This window comes from Xenopus laevis, chromosome 4L (genome assembly GCF_017654675.1).
Source record: "Xenopus laevis strain J_2021 chromosome 4L, Xenopus_laevis_v10.1, whole genome shotgun sequence".
Classification (NCBI taxonomy): Eukaryota; Metazoa; Chordata; class Amphibia; order Anura; family Pipidae; genus Xenopus; species Xenopus laevis.
In genome coordinates, this window is record NC_054377.1 from 102,677,390 (window position 1) to 102,697,911 (window position 20,522).

Here is a 20,522-nt window from a genome sequence, read left to right on the forward strand (position 1 = left end):
AGCAGAATTTAGATTCTGGGCTGTACCAGCTACTACTGCGTTGTGTTTTCCCACCTTCTGGCGGGATGTACCAAGATTGTTCTGGGTCTAAATTATTTTTTTATAACCGATCAACAACCTTTTGAAACCAGAGAGATGAATAACTAGAGCATCTTATGATGCCAGTCCAACCTAATTCTTTTGAACTAGTAAAACTGTCAGTTACCATCTGCCTCTGGTTCCTCCAACTCTTATGTAGCTTGTAAGCAACATGTTGCCCACAGGTCCCAAATCAGGTGCTTATTTTTGAATTTTAGTCATGGAGGCAAGTTTTAGTTGCATAAAAACCAGGTGTACTGCCAAACAGAACCTCGTGTAGGCTGATAGTCCATTAGGTGCTACCAATAGCCTATTACAGCCCATATTTGGCACCCCCAGGACTTTTTGCATGCTTATGTTGCTCTCCCACTTTTTTTACAATTGACTTGTAAAGAAAGCATCACATTTTGAGGAAGCTTAAACTGGATACTATAAAGAATATGCATCCTGTTATCAAATATGGGTTACATTCATGCATCATGCATACAGGGTATAATGTTCTAGGAGACTTCATTATGTACATTTATTTATGTATTCATTAGTGTTCAGTGTTCCAAATCAATCTCATCTGTAGACTCCTGAGAAACAGTGTGGGTAAATGAAGTGCACGTTAAATAGAATATTTACTAACAGTAATTAATAAATACAGTTATGGGACCAGTTATTCAGAATGCTCGGGAGCTGGTGTTTTCAGCGTAATGGATCTTTCAGTAATTTGGATCTTTACACCTTAAGTCTACTAGAAAATCATGAAAAAATTAAATACACCCAATAGGCTGGTTTTGCATCCAATAAGGGTTAATTTTATCTTGGTTTTGTTCAAGTATAAGGTAATGTGTTAATAAGGTAAGGTAACTCAGATATGTCCCTATATATTTTATATGAGGGGCACTGCAGTGTCCAGATGATCAAAGTAAATCCCTGGATATTGAATATTCTGCTTTACATTTGAATAAAAAGTCTACTGATAACATATTGTTACTTCAGATGAATAGTACTTACTTTTATAACTTCCTCAGTCCACATCTGATTAGCATCAAAAGAAATACATATATTGAATACAGATTATTATTTAGGGGTTCTAATCCATTTCAAAAGATAGATAATGCAAAATTATTTATGGCTGTTCACACTATCAATGCAAACTGTGATAGATATATATATATATATATATTTGTTATGTTTATATCACAAAGCACATCAATTTGTGTCTGTATTCATGCAATTCAGTGATACTGGATTTTTGAATTTATCGATGGCTGAATTGCCTACGCAGTTTTACATGTGAACAAAAATCTGTGATGATTCTGTAAGCAACGGACACATAGGGGCAGATTTACTAAGGGTCGACGTGAATTTTCTGAATTAAAAACGTTGAATTTCGGACTATTTTTTGGGTGCTTCAACCATCGAATAGGCCTAAATTCTACTTCAATTCGAAGTGAAAATACTTCGACGATACGACCATTCGATAATCGAAGCACTGTCTCTTTAAAAAAAACTGACTTCGCCACCTTAAACCTGCTGAATTGCTATATTAGCCTACGGGGACCTCCTAAAACATATGGCCAACATTTGTCTAAGTTTTTAGAAGTCGAAGTATAATCGTACAATTGAATTGAACGATTTAATCGTACGATTATACTACGATCATACTTCGAATTGAACGATTCGAACGATTTAATCGTACGAAGTACGATCGTAGTATGATCATACAATCGTACTATGATTGGAGTACGATCGTAGGATGTTAAAAATCCTTCGAATTCTACTTCGAATATCGAAGTATGCAATCCGATGGTCGAATTTCAAAGTTTTTTCCACTTCGGAATTCGACCCTTGATAAATCTGCCCCAAGGAGCAGATTTATCAAAATGTGTAATAACCAAACTTTTTTGCAATTTACAATTGAAAATTTGGCAGGCGGGTATAAAGTTGAGCCGGGGGGGGGAACTGTTTCTGTGCAATTCTCTAACTATTGCACACAGTCCTGCTGGCTTCTTTTAATAAAGCGAGCAAGGTGGGAGCCGCAGGGGAACTGGGTGCGGTAAAAAATGCCGGGTAATACACTCCAGACAAAGGCCGTAGGGACAGCGCTGCATTATTACATTTTTTTCCATATAAAGGTATGGGACCTGTTAATTAGAAAGCTCGGGACCTGGGGTTGTCTGGATAACAGATCTTGCCGTAATTTGGATCTTCGTACCTTAAGTCTACTAGAAAATCATGTTAACATTAAATAAACCCAATAGGCTGGTTTTGATTACAAAAATGATTAATTATATTTTAGTTTGAATCAAGTACAGGTACAATGTACTGTATTATTACAGAGCAAAAGGAAATCATTTTTAAAAATTTGGATTATTTGGATAAAATGGAGTCTATGGGAGATGGCCTTTCCATAATTCAGAGCTTTATAACGGATCCCATTCCTTTATTACATGTGCAAAAACATATCCTGCCCCAAACAAGAATTTCCCATGTATGGCCAATATGAATTTTGTTTTATTTTCGAACTATTATTTTGATAGCATGCTAAAACACTTGCTACTATTTTGCCATGGGTTATAATGGCTTATGTCATGAAAAATGTTATTAATTTTTCTTATAAGTAATGGATGTCTATGGGAAAGTTCAACTTGGGTGAGAATATTTTTCATGTTCAAGTAGGAAAAAAACATTTTTGTCGATAGCAGTATATTTCAGATAAATCTGAAACCACTTTTTAATCACCAACCTAAAATAAATGAGGAATTGGGGTGAGTTTGGGAAGAAGGTCTGAAAACAACAGTGTTTAGAAGATGCTCAGCACGGAGCTAACATATACACAGCTACCAAACAATGGCAAATACAATGGTAACTAAGCACATTCTATTTTATCTTGACATCCAGTCTGTGAGTTCTCTTGCTGTGTACAATGCAAAAACTTGCAATAGCAAGAATATACTCCAGCTACAGTTTGTGTTTTACATACATATATTAAATAATATATATGCTATCACTTAGCACTTTGACAGAAAAATAAAATTGCAGCTAGCTTAAATAGTTGCTTGTGCATCATTTAATTGTTAATGGCTACACTTCTAATAGTAACAAAGCTTATGGGCTCACAAGACAAGAGAAAACACAAAGTATAAAATGCAGTTACAATAAAGGCCAACAAACCTTCAGCAATTTTATGTGCAACACGCTGATCATGTAAGACACATTTACCATAAAGTTGTTATCTCCTTCAGGCTGGGTTGCATTTAGTTGCTTTAATCACATACATACAACAAAGAGAAAAAAGTATCTGTGAATATGCACAGTATTTAGCCCAAAAACATACAGTTTGATTATAATTGCCCATAACAAACAATCAGATGTGTGCTTTTATTTTCCAACATGCAGTAGTCTGTCCAAAGCCAACTGTGGATTGATTGCCATTTGTTATTGGACAATTACGTTACTAAATCCACCTCAGTGCCAATCATAAAATGTTATACTTTCCAGTAATTTAGGCTCAATGAACCCAAAACAACAACAACCTTTCCCTGAGTTTACATTGTTACTCAGTTAAAACATGTTACAAGAGAAACATACAGTTCTACTGTGTAGCAAAAGATAGATGTAGTTAGAGTACATCAAGTACGGCAAATAATTTGAAAATCCCATATGTTTTACCAATACAGTGAAACTTCAATTTTACATCCCCTGGTTTTAAGTTTTCCCTCACTTTACATTGTTTTTTTGTGTTCCCACCTATATAGTATGCTTAATACATTTCCCTGATTTTATATTTTCCCTGATTTTCCCTGATTTTATTCTGGTCCCTTGAAAAATGTAAAATGGGGGTCCTACTGTATTCTGAAAAATGTTCTAAGCACCAAGTTATGTCCAATCTAAACAAACATGAATGGTCATATACTTACTAGCATGGTTTGCTTCATTAAAGGAAAACTATACCCCTCAAACAATGTTGGTCTCTATAAAAAGATATTGCATTAAACAGCTCATATGTAAAAGCCTGCTTCGTGTAAATAAACCATTTTCATAACAATATACATTTTTAGTATGTGCCATTGGATAATCATAAATAGAAAATTGCCATTTTAAAAAATAAGGGCCGTCCCCTGGGATTGTATGATTCACGGTGCACACAAGCAAACCAAACAAACTATACATGGTAGGTCATATGAGCCAATTAACAGACAGAGTTCTGCCTTTTGCTACCTCACTTCTTCCTGTTACAGTAAGAGTTGAAGTATTTCTGGTCAGGTGATCTCTGAGGCAGCACACAGACCATCACAAAATGGTGGTTCAAGGCAAGAGATGTAAAAGGGCAATATTTACTTAAATATATATTCCAGTTTGGTAAGATTCTTTAATGTGCCACTTCATTTGATATAAATTATCTGTTGCTTAAGTATTCATTTTGAGGGTATAGTTTTCCTTTAATAAATAAACTTCACAGGCTAACTTTCAAGGCGAACCAAACCGTTTATATTGAAATCCCCTATCCCCGAACCCTACATAGACCCCCTCCCTGCTCCCTCCCAGCCTAGGTGTTACCCTCGGTAAATGCCCCTAATTCTTTACTTACCCCTCATTGTAGATTCAATCAGCGCATCAGAGTTCTGGGGCGCCATTTTCTTCTCTTTCGGTAATCTTCAGTTCTTCTCCCAGCGCTTTGGCAAATTCGTCACATGTGCAGTTGTCAAAAACCGGAAGACTGCATCAACTGCGCATGCACCACTTATTTCACGAAGATTACCGAAGAGAAGAAGATGGCGCCCATACGCCAATGCTCTGAATCTGCAACGAGGGGTAACTAAAGAGTTAGGGGCATTTAATAACTAGGCTGGGGGGGAGAAGGGAGGGGGGTCTTGCAGGGTACCGAAGAGAAGAAGATGGCGCCCATACGCCAATGCTCTGAATCTGCAACGAGGGGTAACTAAAGAGTTAGGGGCATTTAATAGCTAGGCTGGGGGGGAGAAGGGAGGGGGGTCTTGCAGGGTACCGAAGAGAAGAAGATGGCGCCCATACGCCAATGCTCTGAATCTGCAACGAGGGGTAACTAAAGAGTTGGGGGCATTTAATAGCTAGGTTGGGGGGGGAGAAGGGAGGGGGGTCTTGCAGGATAAGATTTTAATATAAAGGGTTTGGTTCTCCTTTAAAGGAGCATTTTAAAGGAGCATGAAAGCATGAATGTGCACCTTTATCTATTTAGGCCACCTATTATAACAGTCTTCCAGAAGAATGCAAAAACTATGATACATGTCACAAATGTGTTCTTCCACTGACATCAGGACTAACTGGATCAATTATATTTTGATACCGGAACACAAAGTTAAGGTTAGATGATGTTTGATGAAACACGGCCGCAAAGTACTATGAGCAGTGCTCCATTTTGGGATCTCGCATCAGTAACTGTGGCAAGAAGAATCTTTTGGATGGAACAGAGGGGAAGAAATTTTTCATTTTGTAACCCTGAGAGATGACCAGAAGGGCCCATTGGTTGATTAACAAATGTTCACCTCACCTAAACATCATGAAATCACACACGTAGAGGATACGTTTGATCTTCACCCAGGCATGGACTGGCAATCTGTGGGTTCTGGCAAATGCCAGAGGGGCTGCTATAAGGTGACATAGAAAGTCAGTATTTAGTGGGCTGATGGGGGCTGATTGGGCCTCTGTGTGGGCTGATTGGGCCTCTGTGTACCTGAAATGCCAGGGCCTATTTTAATTCTCAGTCCGGAACTGTCTTCACCCCTTGGTGCCTTGTCACCCAAACTAAAAATACAGAGAACATTGTTTCTGGGGTTTGGCTAAGCAGTAGCCCCGAATCCAGGATATGATTCGGGAATCCAGGTGCCTGGCCGAACCGAATCTGAATCAAAAAAATCATGTGATTTTTCGTCACACAAACAAGGAAGCAAAAAATATTTTAACCATGCGTGTACATGTAATTCTCCTACTTTACATATGCAAATTATGATCCACCCGAAAGGGATTTTGCAGAATCCTAAAATAGCGGATTCAGTGCATCCCTACTGTAAATACGGTGTACTGCAATAGTATCTATAAGGTCAGATTCAGAACATAAATAGAGGTGGCAACCTGTTCTATTATATTATAATTTATCTAGAAAGGAGAAAAAAAGAAAAAAGGCTCCAGTTTTTCACAGAGCCTTTGTAGCAGAGTTTGTGGTTCTTTTCTCCACCTTGTGGCAAAAGGCAGCATTAATTACAAATATGAAAATATATACAGTAGTTTGTGGTCATGAAATAATCATGATTTAAAGCACCTTTAAATAGTACAAAGAATAATAATCAATAAAAGAAAACAAAAGTACCCTATCAAGTAATGCCTTCCCATTTGTTCTGATAAGCAGGGCTGCCATCAGAAATCACGGGGCCCCGCACAACAAAATTTTCTGGGGCCCCCCCTCGCCACCCCTCCCTCAGTATGAAGGCCACACAAGACACAGGCATTAAAACATGAAGTGCCCCCCTACAAGTTAAAAAAATAACTTTGGTGCCCAGACCCCTCCTACAAGTTTTGGTGGTCAGGTGGTGGTTAAAGAAAAAAAACATTGGTGGCCAGGGCCCCACACATAAAAAAAAAAAAAAACAATTAGCCAGGGCCCCCACGCATCTTTAAAAAATAAAAAACAATTAGCCAGGGCCCCCACACATTTTTTTAAAAAAAAAACAATTAGCCAGGGCCCCCACACATCTTGAAAAAAAAATAGCAAAGGGCCCCCACACATTTAAAAAAAAACACAATTAGCCACGGCCCCCACACATTTTTTTCCAAAAAAAACCCAATTAGCCAGGGCCCCCACACATCTTAAAAAAAAAAAAAAATAACAAAGGGCCCCCACACATTTAAAAAAAACAATTAGCCAGGGCCCCCACACATCTTAAAAAAAAAAATAGCAAAGGGCCCCCACACATTTAAAAAAAAAAAACTATTAGCCAGGGCCCCCACACATCTTAAAAAAAAAAAAAAAAATAGCAAAGGGCCCCCACACATTTAAAAAAACAATTGGTCAGGGCTCCCACAAGTTAAAAGAAAAAAAAAACTGCACGTACCTTAGCCAGGGAATTCAGATGCTGGTATCTTCAGTTTCTTGTGCTCTGATTCGCCAGTGAAATGTTAGTCCCGGTAAAGGCGCATGGTGATTGGATAAAGTTGAGGGGAGGTTCAAACTTCTCCCAACCAATCAGCATGTGGCTTTACCGGGACTTACATTTCACAGCCGAATCAGAACACAAGAAGAAGTCATCCGGAGCTTGGATGCAGGGGAACGGCTGTGCAAGTAAGTGCAGCACGGCCGGGCCCCCCTTAACTCCCCAAAACATCCGGGCCCGGGACAACAGTCCCCCCTGTCCCCCCCTGATGGCGGCCCTGCTGATAAGAGTATCCAACAGAGATAATGGCTTCCATAATAAGAGCACAATCCCTTTAAGTCCTTTTGTGTAAGTGTAATATGCTTGATCTTTAGATCTTCTCCAACTGTGACTATAACCATGCCTCTAGTCAATAGGCCAGAACCAAAGCTACTTCACTGCATAAAGACTACGGCAAATGAATAAGACTTGTTGTAGGCTTTGGGAGGAAATACAGAAAATAGTGTGACTTCTAAAAAGTAATTCATGGGCATTATTTATTTACCACTATGCAAATATAAAAAGGAAAACAAAGGATGGGTGTGTTTTGTGCTTATAGAAAATATAAGAGGCATGGACAACAAATATTTAAAATACAATATAACTACAATGTGTATTGTTAAACTAAATGTTTACCTTTCCCATTACTCAAAGCTCACTGAAGGGCTGGTGCTAGAATCCAGGATATTCCAGTTGTTTACCACAAAAGTACATTTTGTCAGGGTCAGCTTTTTGGTGTACTCAACCACAAAGAAAAGAACGACGTGGTATTTTTCCACTCATTTGTCAAGAATCTACTTACTGCGGCTCTGGCTTCTGTAACTCTGGCTTTCTTCAGTCGGGTCTTAGCTGCATCCAAATCCAACCTTTTATTCTGCAAGAGTTTCTTTTCTTTCTAAAGAGGAAAATTTAAGATTATAGCATATTGTTTTCTACCACCACAAGGACCCAACAAGTAAAATGATTAATAAATGGTTTTTTTTTTACACCAGTTGCTTCATCTTAGCACAGCAAACTGCACTAAGGGACTATGATATTAGTACTCCTAATATAGCTTTCTGTTTAATAGTTAATATTAATTTTAACACAGTAAACCCCTTTAACTGGATACTATCACACACATTTTCTAGGCTGCTCATAAAGAATTTTTTTTTGGATATGTCATGCCATCAATAGCTTGCACCAAACACAGCAAGATTCAGTCTCTGGTCAATGTTCTCTGTGGCAAGGTGTCTTTTTCGTTTAAAGGGGTTCACCTTTGAGTTACCATTTAGTATGACGTAGAAAGTAACAATTGTTCTAAAACAATTTGAAATTTACCATAAAGTTATCTCCTTCAGGCTGGGTTGCATTTTGTTGCTTAATTGCATACCTTATTTGCGTTTTTTAGCTTATTATTCAGCAGCTCACCAGTTTGCAAGTTCAGAAATTTGGTTGCTAGGGTTCAAATTACCCTAGCAACCATGCATTGATTTGAATAGAAAGAGGAGTAATAGCAATAAAAATACATTTGTAGCTTTACGGAGCATTTGTTTTAAGATGAGTTTAGTGACCCCCATTTGACAGCTGGAAAAAGTCAGAAGAAAAAAGGCATACCATTAAAGAACTAAAAAATAAATAACGAACACCAAATGAAATGTTGCTTTGAATTGGTCATTCTATAACATACCAAAAGCTTACTTAAAGTAGAAACAAACCCTTTAACAAAAAAAACCCTACCCCCCACGCCATGTAGACCCCCCCTTTCCCCCCCCCCCGGGAAATGCCCCTAACTTTTTATTTTCTTGTGTAGAGTCACAGCATAGAAATTCACAGCAGCCATCTTCTGGGTCTTCGGGTCTTCTGGTCTTCTTCCGGCGCTTAGGCAATTTCCGTCCATTTAGTCGATGAGCAGTTGTCGCAAAAACTGTAAATTGCTCCAAATGCGCATACGCTGCTTCGTTCTTCTCCGTCTCAGCTTATCGAAGACCAGCAAGATGGCTGCGGTAAACTCACATGCTGTGACTCTGCACCGAGGGGTAAGTAAACAGTTAGGATCAATTCCCCTTTAAAGATGAACCACCCCTTTAACTTTTAGCATGCTATCGAATGGCTAATTTTAAGCAAGATTTCAATAGGTCTTCATGATTTAGTTATTTTTTTTATAGTTTTTGAATTATTTGCCTTTTTCTTCAGACTTTTTTCAGCTTACAAATGGGGGTCACTGACCCCATCTAAAAAAACAAATGCTCTGTAAGGCTACAAATGTATTGTTATTGCTATTTTTTTATTACTCATCCATCTAGTCAGGCCTCTCTATTCATATTCCAGTCTCTTATCCAAATCAATGCACAGTTACTAAGATAATTTGGATCCTAGCAACCAGATTGCTGAAATTATGAACTGGAGAGCTTCTGAATAAAAAAACAAAACAAAAAAAAAACAAAAATCACAAATAATAAAAAATGAAAACAAATTCATTCGAAAAGTTAAAGGTGAACAAATGCGTTAGGGCAGAGACACACGCTCAGATTCGGGGAGATTAGTCACCCAGCAACAAATCTCCTCTTCTTCGGGACGACGAATCTCCCCCAAACGCCTTCCCCGGCTTCCAGAATGTAATAAGATTAGTCGCCCCGAAGAGGAGATTTGTCGCTGGGCAACTAATCTCCCCAAATAGGAGCGTGCGTCTCTGCCCTTAATGCTATGAAACATATAGCCAACAGAAGTCACATAAAAAGACCATAGTAAATTTGATGGCTAATTGATCAATTCCATTTGTTTACTGGGAAACACTTGGCTAACGAGCTTACAAGATAAGGGTATAGGACTCACGATAGTGGTTGTCTAGAGATTCAATGGGTTGATAGCCAACCTGAACTGCAATCACTCACTCTTTGTAAGACCAAGATATCGATATTGCAGTAACACAATACAGGTATGGGACCTGTAATCCAGAATGCTTTGGACCTGGGGTTTTCTGGATAATCAATCCTTCTGTAATTTGGATCTTCATACATTAAGTCTACTAGAAAATCATGTAAACAATAAATAAACCCAATAGGCTGTTTTTGAATCCAATAAGGGTTAATTATATCTTAGTTTGGGTCAAGTACAACTTACTTATTTGGATAAAATGGAGTCTATGGGAGATGGTCTTGCTGTAAATTTTATTTTTATTATTTCTGAATAACGGGTTTCCGGATAACGGATCTTATATCTGTACTGTACATTTTATAATCTCAATATTTGCTGTTTTAGCCTTTAAGTTAGCCTTGGAGTGTCCCTGTAAAGCCTTTGTAGTTTATAACTATTGCTGATTTTTAATGTAGGAAGGCAGGTTATACATTATATGGTGTTGTAACACCCACAACTTCAATGGTGGTCTTATGTCTTTTACAGATGTCTCCCTTCTATTGCCCAAAGGCTACAGACTTTTACCAATAACAGTCTATGAATCTGTATTACTTACAGCCATTGTTTTATAATCTCCTTCTATAAAATTTCTCAATGGAGTGAGGAAGTTTATAGCTGCGGTCTGAACAAGTTCTCTGTGAGCCACTCCTATTCTTTTTTGTGTTTCTCCGCACTTAATGAGAGCATTTCCTGTAAAAATAGCAATTGTTTTATAAACATAGCTACTGCATTATTAACAGCTTACTAACAGTCTCTTCCTTCAGGGTACAAATCTATAAACATTTCAAATGAAGTTATATTGCTTCAGCCGTTTTTTTTTTTCTACTAAATTTTAATTTTACAGAGACATAATGAAAACAAACACTGATTTCAAGTTGTATTGTCCAGAGATTTCCAAGCAGTAACTTTCTTCTTAGTAGCGCAGATTACCTAATGTTGCCATCTATAAACATAAAACAGATTTTAACCAGCGTCATGCTGAAACAATACTTATAGAAGCTTGTGCCAGTGTACAATTTTATAGAAGCCACTCCTATTGTAGTCTAGATGCATGGAGACAAATGTAACCCTCTGTCCTGCAATTGCCTGAATGTTTCTGGCCTTTTGTCCACAAAATACACATCAGATAATGTGAAAATACCTGTGCCGAGGTATAAAAGGTTTTCTTTACTATAAAGGAATCCAAAAACCGTATTTTCCAAGAAATCTTTAGAACATTTTGTGCAGCATCTCCTATAAGGGGCTTTTTTTGTTCCCAACTCTGCTTTACTTAGCAATATTGCACAAACATTTTCAATTTAAAATAATGTTTATTTTTAGAAACAAACATTAAGGGAGTTATTTATAAAAGAGTGTTAAGAGATTTTCTATACCTCAAATGAACTCACAACTGGAATGGTATCTTTCTTAAAGGAGAATTCAACCCGTAATAAAAAAAAAACCTCCCCCCTACTCTGGGTAGACCCCGGTCCCTCCTTCCCCCCAGCCTACCTGCCCCCCCGGGCATATGGCCCTAATTTTTTACTTTAACTGCGCATGCGCCGAAAATGCCATCAAGATGCGAAGATTACCGAAGAAGATGGCTGGCGTATATATGATGCATATATATGTATATGATGACAGGTTCCACCCCAAAACGTTGCATCCTGCAATAAACTAGCAAGGGTTTTCCCTGCCAGCATTACCCAAGTCGTGGCGGTGAATTACTTTTCCTCTATATCTGGGCAATATGAAACATTAAGGAGAATTCAAACCTTTATCAAAAAAACCCTACCCCCCACCCCATGTAGACCTAAGGCCAAACAATCAGATTAACCACATATCACCCTGCTGTTGGTGGGCATATTGGGGAAAAGACCTGCTCGTTTCACGACCTCGCCAAATGAGTGGATATTATAGTGTATGGTGTTACAAGATCTGAAAGTCTGGATTAACAATATACATAATATTTCCAGCCAATCAAAGTCCTGCATTAAGGCTGTATGCTCATTACAGCCACTGAACCAATAGGACTGGAGTCCAGTGTAGGCTTTAAAACTACAAGAGAATGGATGTCTTTTATACTATTACAAAACTGAAACAAGTGGCAAATAGCTTCTTTCTTCTGGTTTTCAGCACCACTGTACTTTACAGGTGACGTGTCAAGGTTTCTTTATTTTACCCTTACATTATTGTTCTCACAGTGCTTCACAGTGCATCCAGATTGCAATTAATGAAATCTTCCATTCCAAAGTAGTAAAATAAAGTGTGCAGAACTCATATTTGTTATATAGGCCAGACAACATTCCCAATAATTTGTTTAACCCTTTCAATTCAAGACAGGAAAACCCAATAGCAAATTAGTGATAAATTCCAAACTTACAGGCAACCTGTAAAGAGCTATATGAACAAACGAAATATTGACAGGTGTCCGTAACTAATTTATGTTATTGTTAGTGAAAGCATCATCTTTCTGGGTACTTATATTCTCTACACAGCTTGTCTTGTTTGTTAAGACATTGCAGCAAAAGTACCTTTGCACTTGCCAAAAATGCAATTCCCACAATGACTTGCCAAAAATGCAATTCCCACAATGACTTGCATGAGCCTTCACAAGTTTGTTTACTACAAAACATATACAAGAAAATAGGTCTGCACACTCAAACAGGAATCGTTAGACTCAGGTGGTAAGATTGAAATATACTTTACTAGTTAAAAACAGCCAGACAGTAACATAATGTTTACAGAAACAAAGAACTGTAAACATTATGTTACTGTCTGGCTGTTTTTAACTAGTAAAGTATATTTCAATCTTACCACCTGAGTCTAACGATTCTTTGTTTGAGTGTGCAGACCTATTTTCTTGTATATGTTGTATTCAGTTGCTCGGTAGGGACGACTTATGGTTTATGTTGCACCTCTTACTGCATGTTTGCTTCTTTATTGTTTGAATTAGGTGTGCCCTCCATTTACCTGTATTTTACTACAAAACATACAAGGCATTGTGGACACTGTAGTATTGGCTAGAGAACTGGCTTATGCTAAACTGGGTCATATGGTCAGGAGAACAGAGCAGTGGCCAGTTAATACTTAAGCAAAATAATTTAAATGTTCTTCTGATTATTTGGGTGAAGAAGCCTTTAAGCTGTGAGCACACAGGCTGACCAATGTGTGTGAGCGCACACAGGCTTATCGGATTCAAATCAATGGGGCAGGGGCACTGAGCAAAACGGCTTCTCTTAGGCTGCAAAAATACACCTTCAGAGCCTTCAGCCTGTGTGGTCATAGTCTTAAGGCTTATTGGATAACGTTTAGTCCAATATATAATCCCAACCCATTTTCAGTGTTTGCCAATATGTTATCAGGGTTTCCACCATATCCTCCACTCTTTTCCATTTTAAAAGCATGGAAAAAAATGCCCAAAACTCCTTCCAAAAGGCCCTTTATATTTCTCTTGCCATGCTTCTGAAGCTTCCAGTTAGAGCAAACAGTGTGAGTTTGTAAGGCAAATGTCCACATGCAAACAGGTTGCCAAATACAACCCTAATCTGGCTCAGCTCTACATCAGTGCTTGTCTCTTTTGCTGCTGCTAGGGAGGTAAGGCAAGCCCTGTGCTGTCATTGTTGATATCAGTAAAAGCTTCAAAATGTGCAACGCAAAGAAGAATTGCGGTCATTCCAGTAATGCAAAAAATGTGATGGTTCTGTATAGCACTGGCTCCATCTGCCTCATGAAGGAACTTCAGATGCTCTAAAATTTCACGCTTATGTTTTTGCAGGATTGGAATGTTTGAGCAATTCATTGGATTTGACAGCTTTATGTCTGCACCCAGGGCTATTTCCCCCCCATTAATTTCTATAAAGTGTTCACATTGTAATTAATATAGCACTGAAAACTCATGCTGCTGCCAAGCTTATATGAATGACGTACAGACTGTTACTATCCATCAAGGTACAGTGGTTCCTGAGTGACTAGCTGGTGTTGCTTAGAACACATTGCCTGCACGTTCTGCCTGGTCAAACAAGACAGTAGAATGTATGTTTTATTTTCCAAATATTGCTGGTAAAAGGACATGCCTTCTCAGAGTATGCAGCTGTACTTACCATACGCTGTTCCAGGGCCAAACTCATTACCAGCATCATTCATATACTGAGCTAATTGCTCTTCGGTATTTATACGGCTTGGTGCCTTCCGTTCAAGTTTCTCATACACAAATTCTTCTATCCGGGCATCTTTAGAAAAAAGGCAAACAGGAAAGAAATCAGATACCAGTCACAAGACAGAAGGCTGGAGACAAATTTTAATGACTTAATTCTTAGCAACACATCCACTCTTATGAAAGAAGGGTAGTATTTTTAGAGGGAAATACAACTGGTCACATATTAACACTAATGTAATTAACTTTAGATTTTAAGATTAAGAAATGGCAAGAAAAATGTCTCCTAAAGAGTTTCATTATTTTATTTCTGTTAATGTTGATCATTCAGTAATGCAAAAGCCTAAATTATCCAGAGCAGAGTGCAGAGATTAAAAAGGATGGCTTTAGATCCTTTTGAGGACTACTTTCCTTCTGAACACCAAGCCACCGTGTTTTTTCCAGCCCTCTCAAAAATATGTCTTGCAGAGCTAACACTTGCAACTGAGCTTACTTTACTGGTATGTGCTTTATTTTACGTTGTGCAAAAAGTTACCAGGGAGTAAAGAAAACATTAAAAGCCATTTTCTGCAGTTATCCACCCCATGCCAGACCATTTTATAAAGAACATATACGCTAGCCTGCTTTAAAAGGAAAGCAATTTTAAACCCTAGATGGCTTAATAAATTAGCATCCCCTTGTGTTTCTCATTTTCTTTTTCCTTAAACACTGGGGAATGTTCACTACAAGTAAAATAAAAACATTGTTTTTGAGAATCCATATTCTGACAAGACTTTGTTGGAAAGAGTTAAGGAGCACCATTAATTTCCCTGATATAGAAATAAAAAGGTTAAAGTAAGCTAGATGTATTTAAACAAACAAGACAAAAGTAACTTTTCAATATAAAACACCGAAACCCCAATGGAGTCTGTCTGGACATGGAGAGGAAGGAAAAGGGATTAAGTCACAGGATGACTACTGTTATCAGATAAATATATGGCCTACTTTGACAAGCAACTGTTTATAAGAAGCCAAAGGCACTCTACAGAAAATAAATGGAAAGCCAGAGGAAGTCTAGTGCAAAGAATGAATTCACCGCCCAATGTCATGTTAAAATGATGACAAGCAAACAAGCGATCAGCCTATTCCAAGAAATCTGGCTGCTGCTGCAGAAAGTGCACTCACAGGAACAATTTCTTTCCCTCTCTAAACACAAACAGCTATAAACCAAAGCTGGCCATGCACAGACTTAAGCTGCTGATTTGGCCCCTTCAGACAAAATTGTCAGCTTATCTGCCTATGCCAACGGCCTATCCTTGGAAAGCCCTGGCAAGTTGATGTGGCCTTCTCCCGACTGCCTGCAAAGGCTCCTATTATGATCAGATCGTAGTGACCCTATATGGTACACCACAAGGGTAAAAAACATAAGGTGCATGGCCACCTTTAGGCTCCTGAACACAATTGTAGGTAATATCACCAGCTATGGATGAGAAAAAAACTAAAAAAACAATTCAGGTTGAGTCACCAAGATGTAAATCTAACAAGGTTATTTCATAATTTATATCCGAGTATATGAATTGTCAGTTAAGTTGTATTTCATATCATAAAGATCTCCATTAAGAGACTATTTCTGTTATAGCTTGGGTGGTATCTGGCAAGACTCAACACTTTTTGGTCAGCAACTTCCCCAATGACTTCTGGTTACACGCATCCCTTTACCACAATGCTACAGCCCCTAATTGTTTCTAGTAAGGGGATTTTTCTGTTCGACACAAAAAGGAAAAATTTACTCTATATCTCATCTCTAAATCTGGCCACAGACGCAAAGATCTGCAAAGATCGGACTTCTCCCGACCTGCCACTAACCATTCCAATCAAATAAAGTACAAAAGAACAGATCAGCCAATGTTCTGCCCCTGACAGCAATCGTACGAAAGTTATGTCCGACCAAAACTAGTGACAGTCTCCCTCTGAAAATCGTACGACCGGCAATACATGCAGAGATATTACCCGCAGCCGACACAAATCTTTTAACCTGTCCGATCGACCGAACTCCGCCGGACGAAAAATGTCGGGACTGTCCACACACGGTCCGAAAATCGTACGATCAGATCTTTGCGTCTATGGCCAGCTTTACTTTTGGTTTAGAAACTAGTTGATCAACTATTTCAGGCCTGCTAACTACAGCACACACCCACTGTTCTAATTTACAAGGAAAGGAAACCCTAAGATAAACAATTGACCAAGTGTTAGGATGCATGTTAAATAGCCCATTCACACTCATCAAGCATTCCAAAGATAAACCATTCTCTCAGTAGCACAATGACAGATCAACACTTTCCAAGCGTTGGCTGATGTCATATTCAACCATTAAAAAACTTGCAAAGCTAGATCAAGCCCATATTGTATGCACACATCGGCTGTCTGAAAACTTGTGCAAGTGAACAAATATAAAGAGCTACTTTATCTAAGCACATGGGGGTAGATGGAACAACTGCCATGTACGATGACACTGTATCACTAACTTAAGGGCATTGACACACAGTGCTTCTTGTCACTTGTGATTTGACGCAGTTGCTGCCATTGCATGCAATTTAGAGTGATAACTGTCATTAGAGTGTTTTAGCAGAGAAAATTCTCAGCATTGTCTATGGTAGGGGTTTTTTCTGACGTTTTGTAGCCGTGACAAATCGCGGGTGACAAGTAGCACCATGTGTCATTGCCCTAAAGAAGTAACAAACTTATCGGAATTGCTTCAATAAAAGTAAGGGCTTTGGTGAGAAACAAATATAATGTAGTGAGTGGCTGTGGGGGACTATGGTTTGCACAGGTTAGATTTGGGGAATTCCATGTACAAGGCAGAGATGATTTGAGCCTTGGGAGGCGCAAACATTTTCAAAAATTAAAACAAATAAGTAAAACTGCAATGTCTTCTTGTGGAATATAAGACATACCAGCCAACAAAGATCACAACAGGGAGATGTATTCAGTTTCTTAACTTGACTGTTACTTTAAGATGTTTAAAAAAGCATTTAATAGCACCTTTCTGCATCTTATCTTACATTTTGCTTTAGAGAACATTCTTATGGGAAGGGGGGATAATCTTACTTGGATTTGGTTGTAACAGCACCTCTGTCTGCTTCATGATCTTCTCAGTCCAAACCTTTGTGCATTCAGCTTTCGCGAGAAGATTTTCCAGGTGAGCATCAAGTTCAGTCTTCTCTGCCTGGCCAAATTTTTCTTCTGTAAACTGTTGAAAACAAAATTTGAAAAAATAGTAAATGGCATCTGCACTTCTCAAGCAACAAAATAAAATGCATTATCATTGGTTACAAGGCAGTAGAAATAAATACATAACAGACACTTGGAATCTTTAGTGCAGCTATCCTGTATGGCTTTTTCATTGCTTACCATTAAAGGCACTAGCAGCTCTTATTTGAAAGGCAACTACGTGTCTCAATAACAGAAAATATTCCATCTAGACAATCAAGTAGAATCAATTAATCACATTTAAAATTATTTTAAGGCAAAAAATAACCTTGGTAAGATTACCCTAGGAAAGAGTCTTGCTATGCAAAATAACCAACAATGAAACATGGAAAACTATTGATCATAGATTAAGAGACACGATAGCCTTCAGAATGCTAATTCAACCAATTCAATCAACCAAGGAAATAGGACAAAACAAGAATCAGGATAGCTTATACTGGGGTATTAGGGTATGGAGTGCTAACAACACGGAGGTACCAACTTCAAGTTACCTTTTTAAGCAAACAGGCTGACAAATGCTTCATACATGGGTCCCAACTTTTATGTCAAAATTAATTTTGCATTCTGTAAACTAATTAAAGTTGACAATGTAACTGCCAATGTCTTGAATGATTGTTCATGATAAATGGAAGAATAAAATATCAGGGAAGACTGTCAAGGTTGGGGTTAATTTCTCTGGAGAAAAGGCACTTCCGAGAGGACATGATTACTTTTTAGAAGTACATTAGAGGACATTATTTAAGAAGATCAAAGAACCAGGACACCCTTTAAACTAGAGGAAATTAACTTTCATATGAAACAGTGTAGGTGGTTCTTCACAGCAAGGCTATGGAACACCCTGTTGGGTTGCCACAGCAGATTCTGTTAATGCCTTTAAGAGGGACTTGGATGACTTTATTCAAGGCAATTGTGATCTAAGGATCTACAGTTTAGTATAGGTATTGTTGTACATATAGTTATATATATGTGAGTATAGAGCACTGGGATTCATTTGTAGGGATTTGATTGATGGACTTTTGTCTTATTTTCAACCAAAATTAACTGTGTGTGTCAGAAGCACAATTCCAATTATCAACACTGGAAACTATCTAATTTAACTTATTTCAGTTGTCTGATTTTCTTCAGTGAGAAACTCAAGAAAATTGCTTTACCTGACTTGCCAACATGGAAAAATCACTGCAACTTAAGCATCAGTATTCAAAATACAACTGTAGCAGCCAAGAAGGATACTGTAGCCAGAATACAAAATGTGTATTTTATCTAAAAACAAAATAACATTTTTGCACGGGGCATCTAATTCCTGGTACTCACGTGACTATTGCCATTTCCTTCTGACAAGGAAGGAAGCCTATCCTGTTTTATGACCAGGATTTTAGATATAATTCCAGGATTACAAAACAAATTACAATAAAATAACATTTATCTGATTAAACATTTACTGTTCCTCAGCTTGGAATGCGTGTGGCTTTAGTGTGTTATAAGCATGAGAATTAAAGCAGACAAGAATGCCCAAACTATAGATGTTTCCCTTTCAACTGTGAAGTGCATCATCACCTGAACCTTCACTAAGAGTAATAACATTATTCCTACAGTTCAAGAGATGCAAAGTGATCACAAATCTTTGACTGACAGCTGATTTTGCTAATGAGAATTGCATGGGTCACATTTAGTCGAGCACTGGTTAGATATTGTTGTACAAAATCTGGTCAATTGAATTCTAAGCATACCCTATACAACATATATATATATGTTCCCACTCTGAGCTAGTGTTGGTTTTACTTCGGGTGCTGGGTCAAATATATCAAATATATCATATAATAAACTTTCAAAGGACCCGTATATATATATATATATATATATATATATATATATATATATATATATATATATATATATAATATATTTATTTATTTATTTATTTGCCGGGTGCTAACCAAAGTCATTGCCGTGAGTGCTTTCATGGATTGCTACAATATATATATATATATATATTAATCCTTGCAGCTGTTGTTAGTACAACCCTGGTACCCACCAACAGCTGAAGAGAGAACATAGAGAAGGAGAAAACAGAAGGATGGGTGCAACAATACAGGAAGCATATGCTGTCACTGTGTGTATGACAGGGGCAGAAGGTATAGGGGCCCAGGGAAGCCCTGATTGATAATCAATTACTTTACCTTATTCACAAAGTCTAGGGGGGGGGGTTAAAGGATTTTTCTGTTGGGTCACTAAATTCTGACATCACTAAGCAGTATCCTGCGGAAAACCCCTAATGCAGGCTCTCAGTGTAGTTCAGTCCATTAAGTTAGTTAAATCAGATCCCACACTGCATGCAATTAGTTAACTTACATCCCACTAGATAAGTGCTAATAGGAGGAAGAGAAAGCCATGACTATGTATTAGAAAGTGTAGGGCCCGTGGATATTACACAATAAGACTGACAGTAGCATCACACTGACCAGTAGAGGGAGCTCCAATCCATTGCCCCTAAATGATGGCAATTGGCAGCGTCACTGGATAATATGATCCGCAATTAGCAAACCGGATATACATACACACACACACACCCGAGCTAAAGCTGTGAATACTCAATTTGAAAGTTATATCTACTTCCCCTGTTCCACGAGCCCCTGCCGCCCCGCACCCCATATAAACATCTTTACATATAAAATGACACACCTGTACTGCGCGACTGAGGAACGTCCCGGCGTCCGCTGCTAATTTCTTCACATTAAAATCCATGGCGATGGAAAACCCCCCGCTGGCTATTGGGGCTGATGAACCTAAACACACAAGCGAGTATAGGAAAACTCCGCCCGGTACTCCAGACTGTCACACTTGCAGGGGCGGCTCCAGCATCAATTTCTCAATCTGGGACCGGAAATAGTAAAATCCTACAGTCACCATAGAGATGCGAAGTCTTCCTGCTGGCGTAGCCTTGCCCCACTTCCTGCAGAAGGATGTCACGTGAATATGTGTGTGTGTGTATATACTGAGAGGAAGTGTTT

The 20,522-nt window shown here is 38.3% G+C and overlaps 1 protein-coding gene across 3 annotated transcripts in view; it reads right to left on the bottom strand.

Annotated features, from left to right (window-relative positions):
- Positions 1 to 20,451, bottom strand: part of sh3glb1.L (SH3 domain GRB2 like, endophilin B1 L homeolog) — a 30,088-nt gene extending 9,637 nt beyond the window's left edge. Inside the window, exons 1-7 of one of the 3 annotated variants that reach the window (XM_041590546.1) lie at positions 20,194 to 20,400; positions 17,353 to 17,494; positions 14,213 to 14,341; positions 10,687 to 10,820; positions 8,038 to 8,130; positions 3,292 to 3,333; positions 1,081 to 1,104 (exon numbers count right to left, since the gene is read on the bottom strand). In XM_041590546.1, coding sequence (XP_041446480.1) covers positions 1,081 to 1,104; positions 3,292 to 3,333; positions 8,038 to 8,130; positions 10,687 to 10,820; positions 14,213 to 14,341; positions 17,353 to 17,494; positions 20,194 to 20,256 — 627 coding nt within the window. In that variant the 5' untranslated portion in view covers positions 20,257 to 20,400. Of the gene's footprint in view, positions 1 to 1,080; positions 1,105 to 3,243; positions 3,334 to 8,037; positions 8,131 to 10,686; positions 10,821 to 14,212; positions 14,342 to 17,352; positions 17,495 to 20,193 lie in introns of all 3 variants that reach the window. The other 2 variants (XM_041590547.1, XM_018258602.1) reach the window with 2 other exon arrangements.
- Between the last annotated feature and the right edge of the window lie 71 nt (positions 20,452 to 20,522).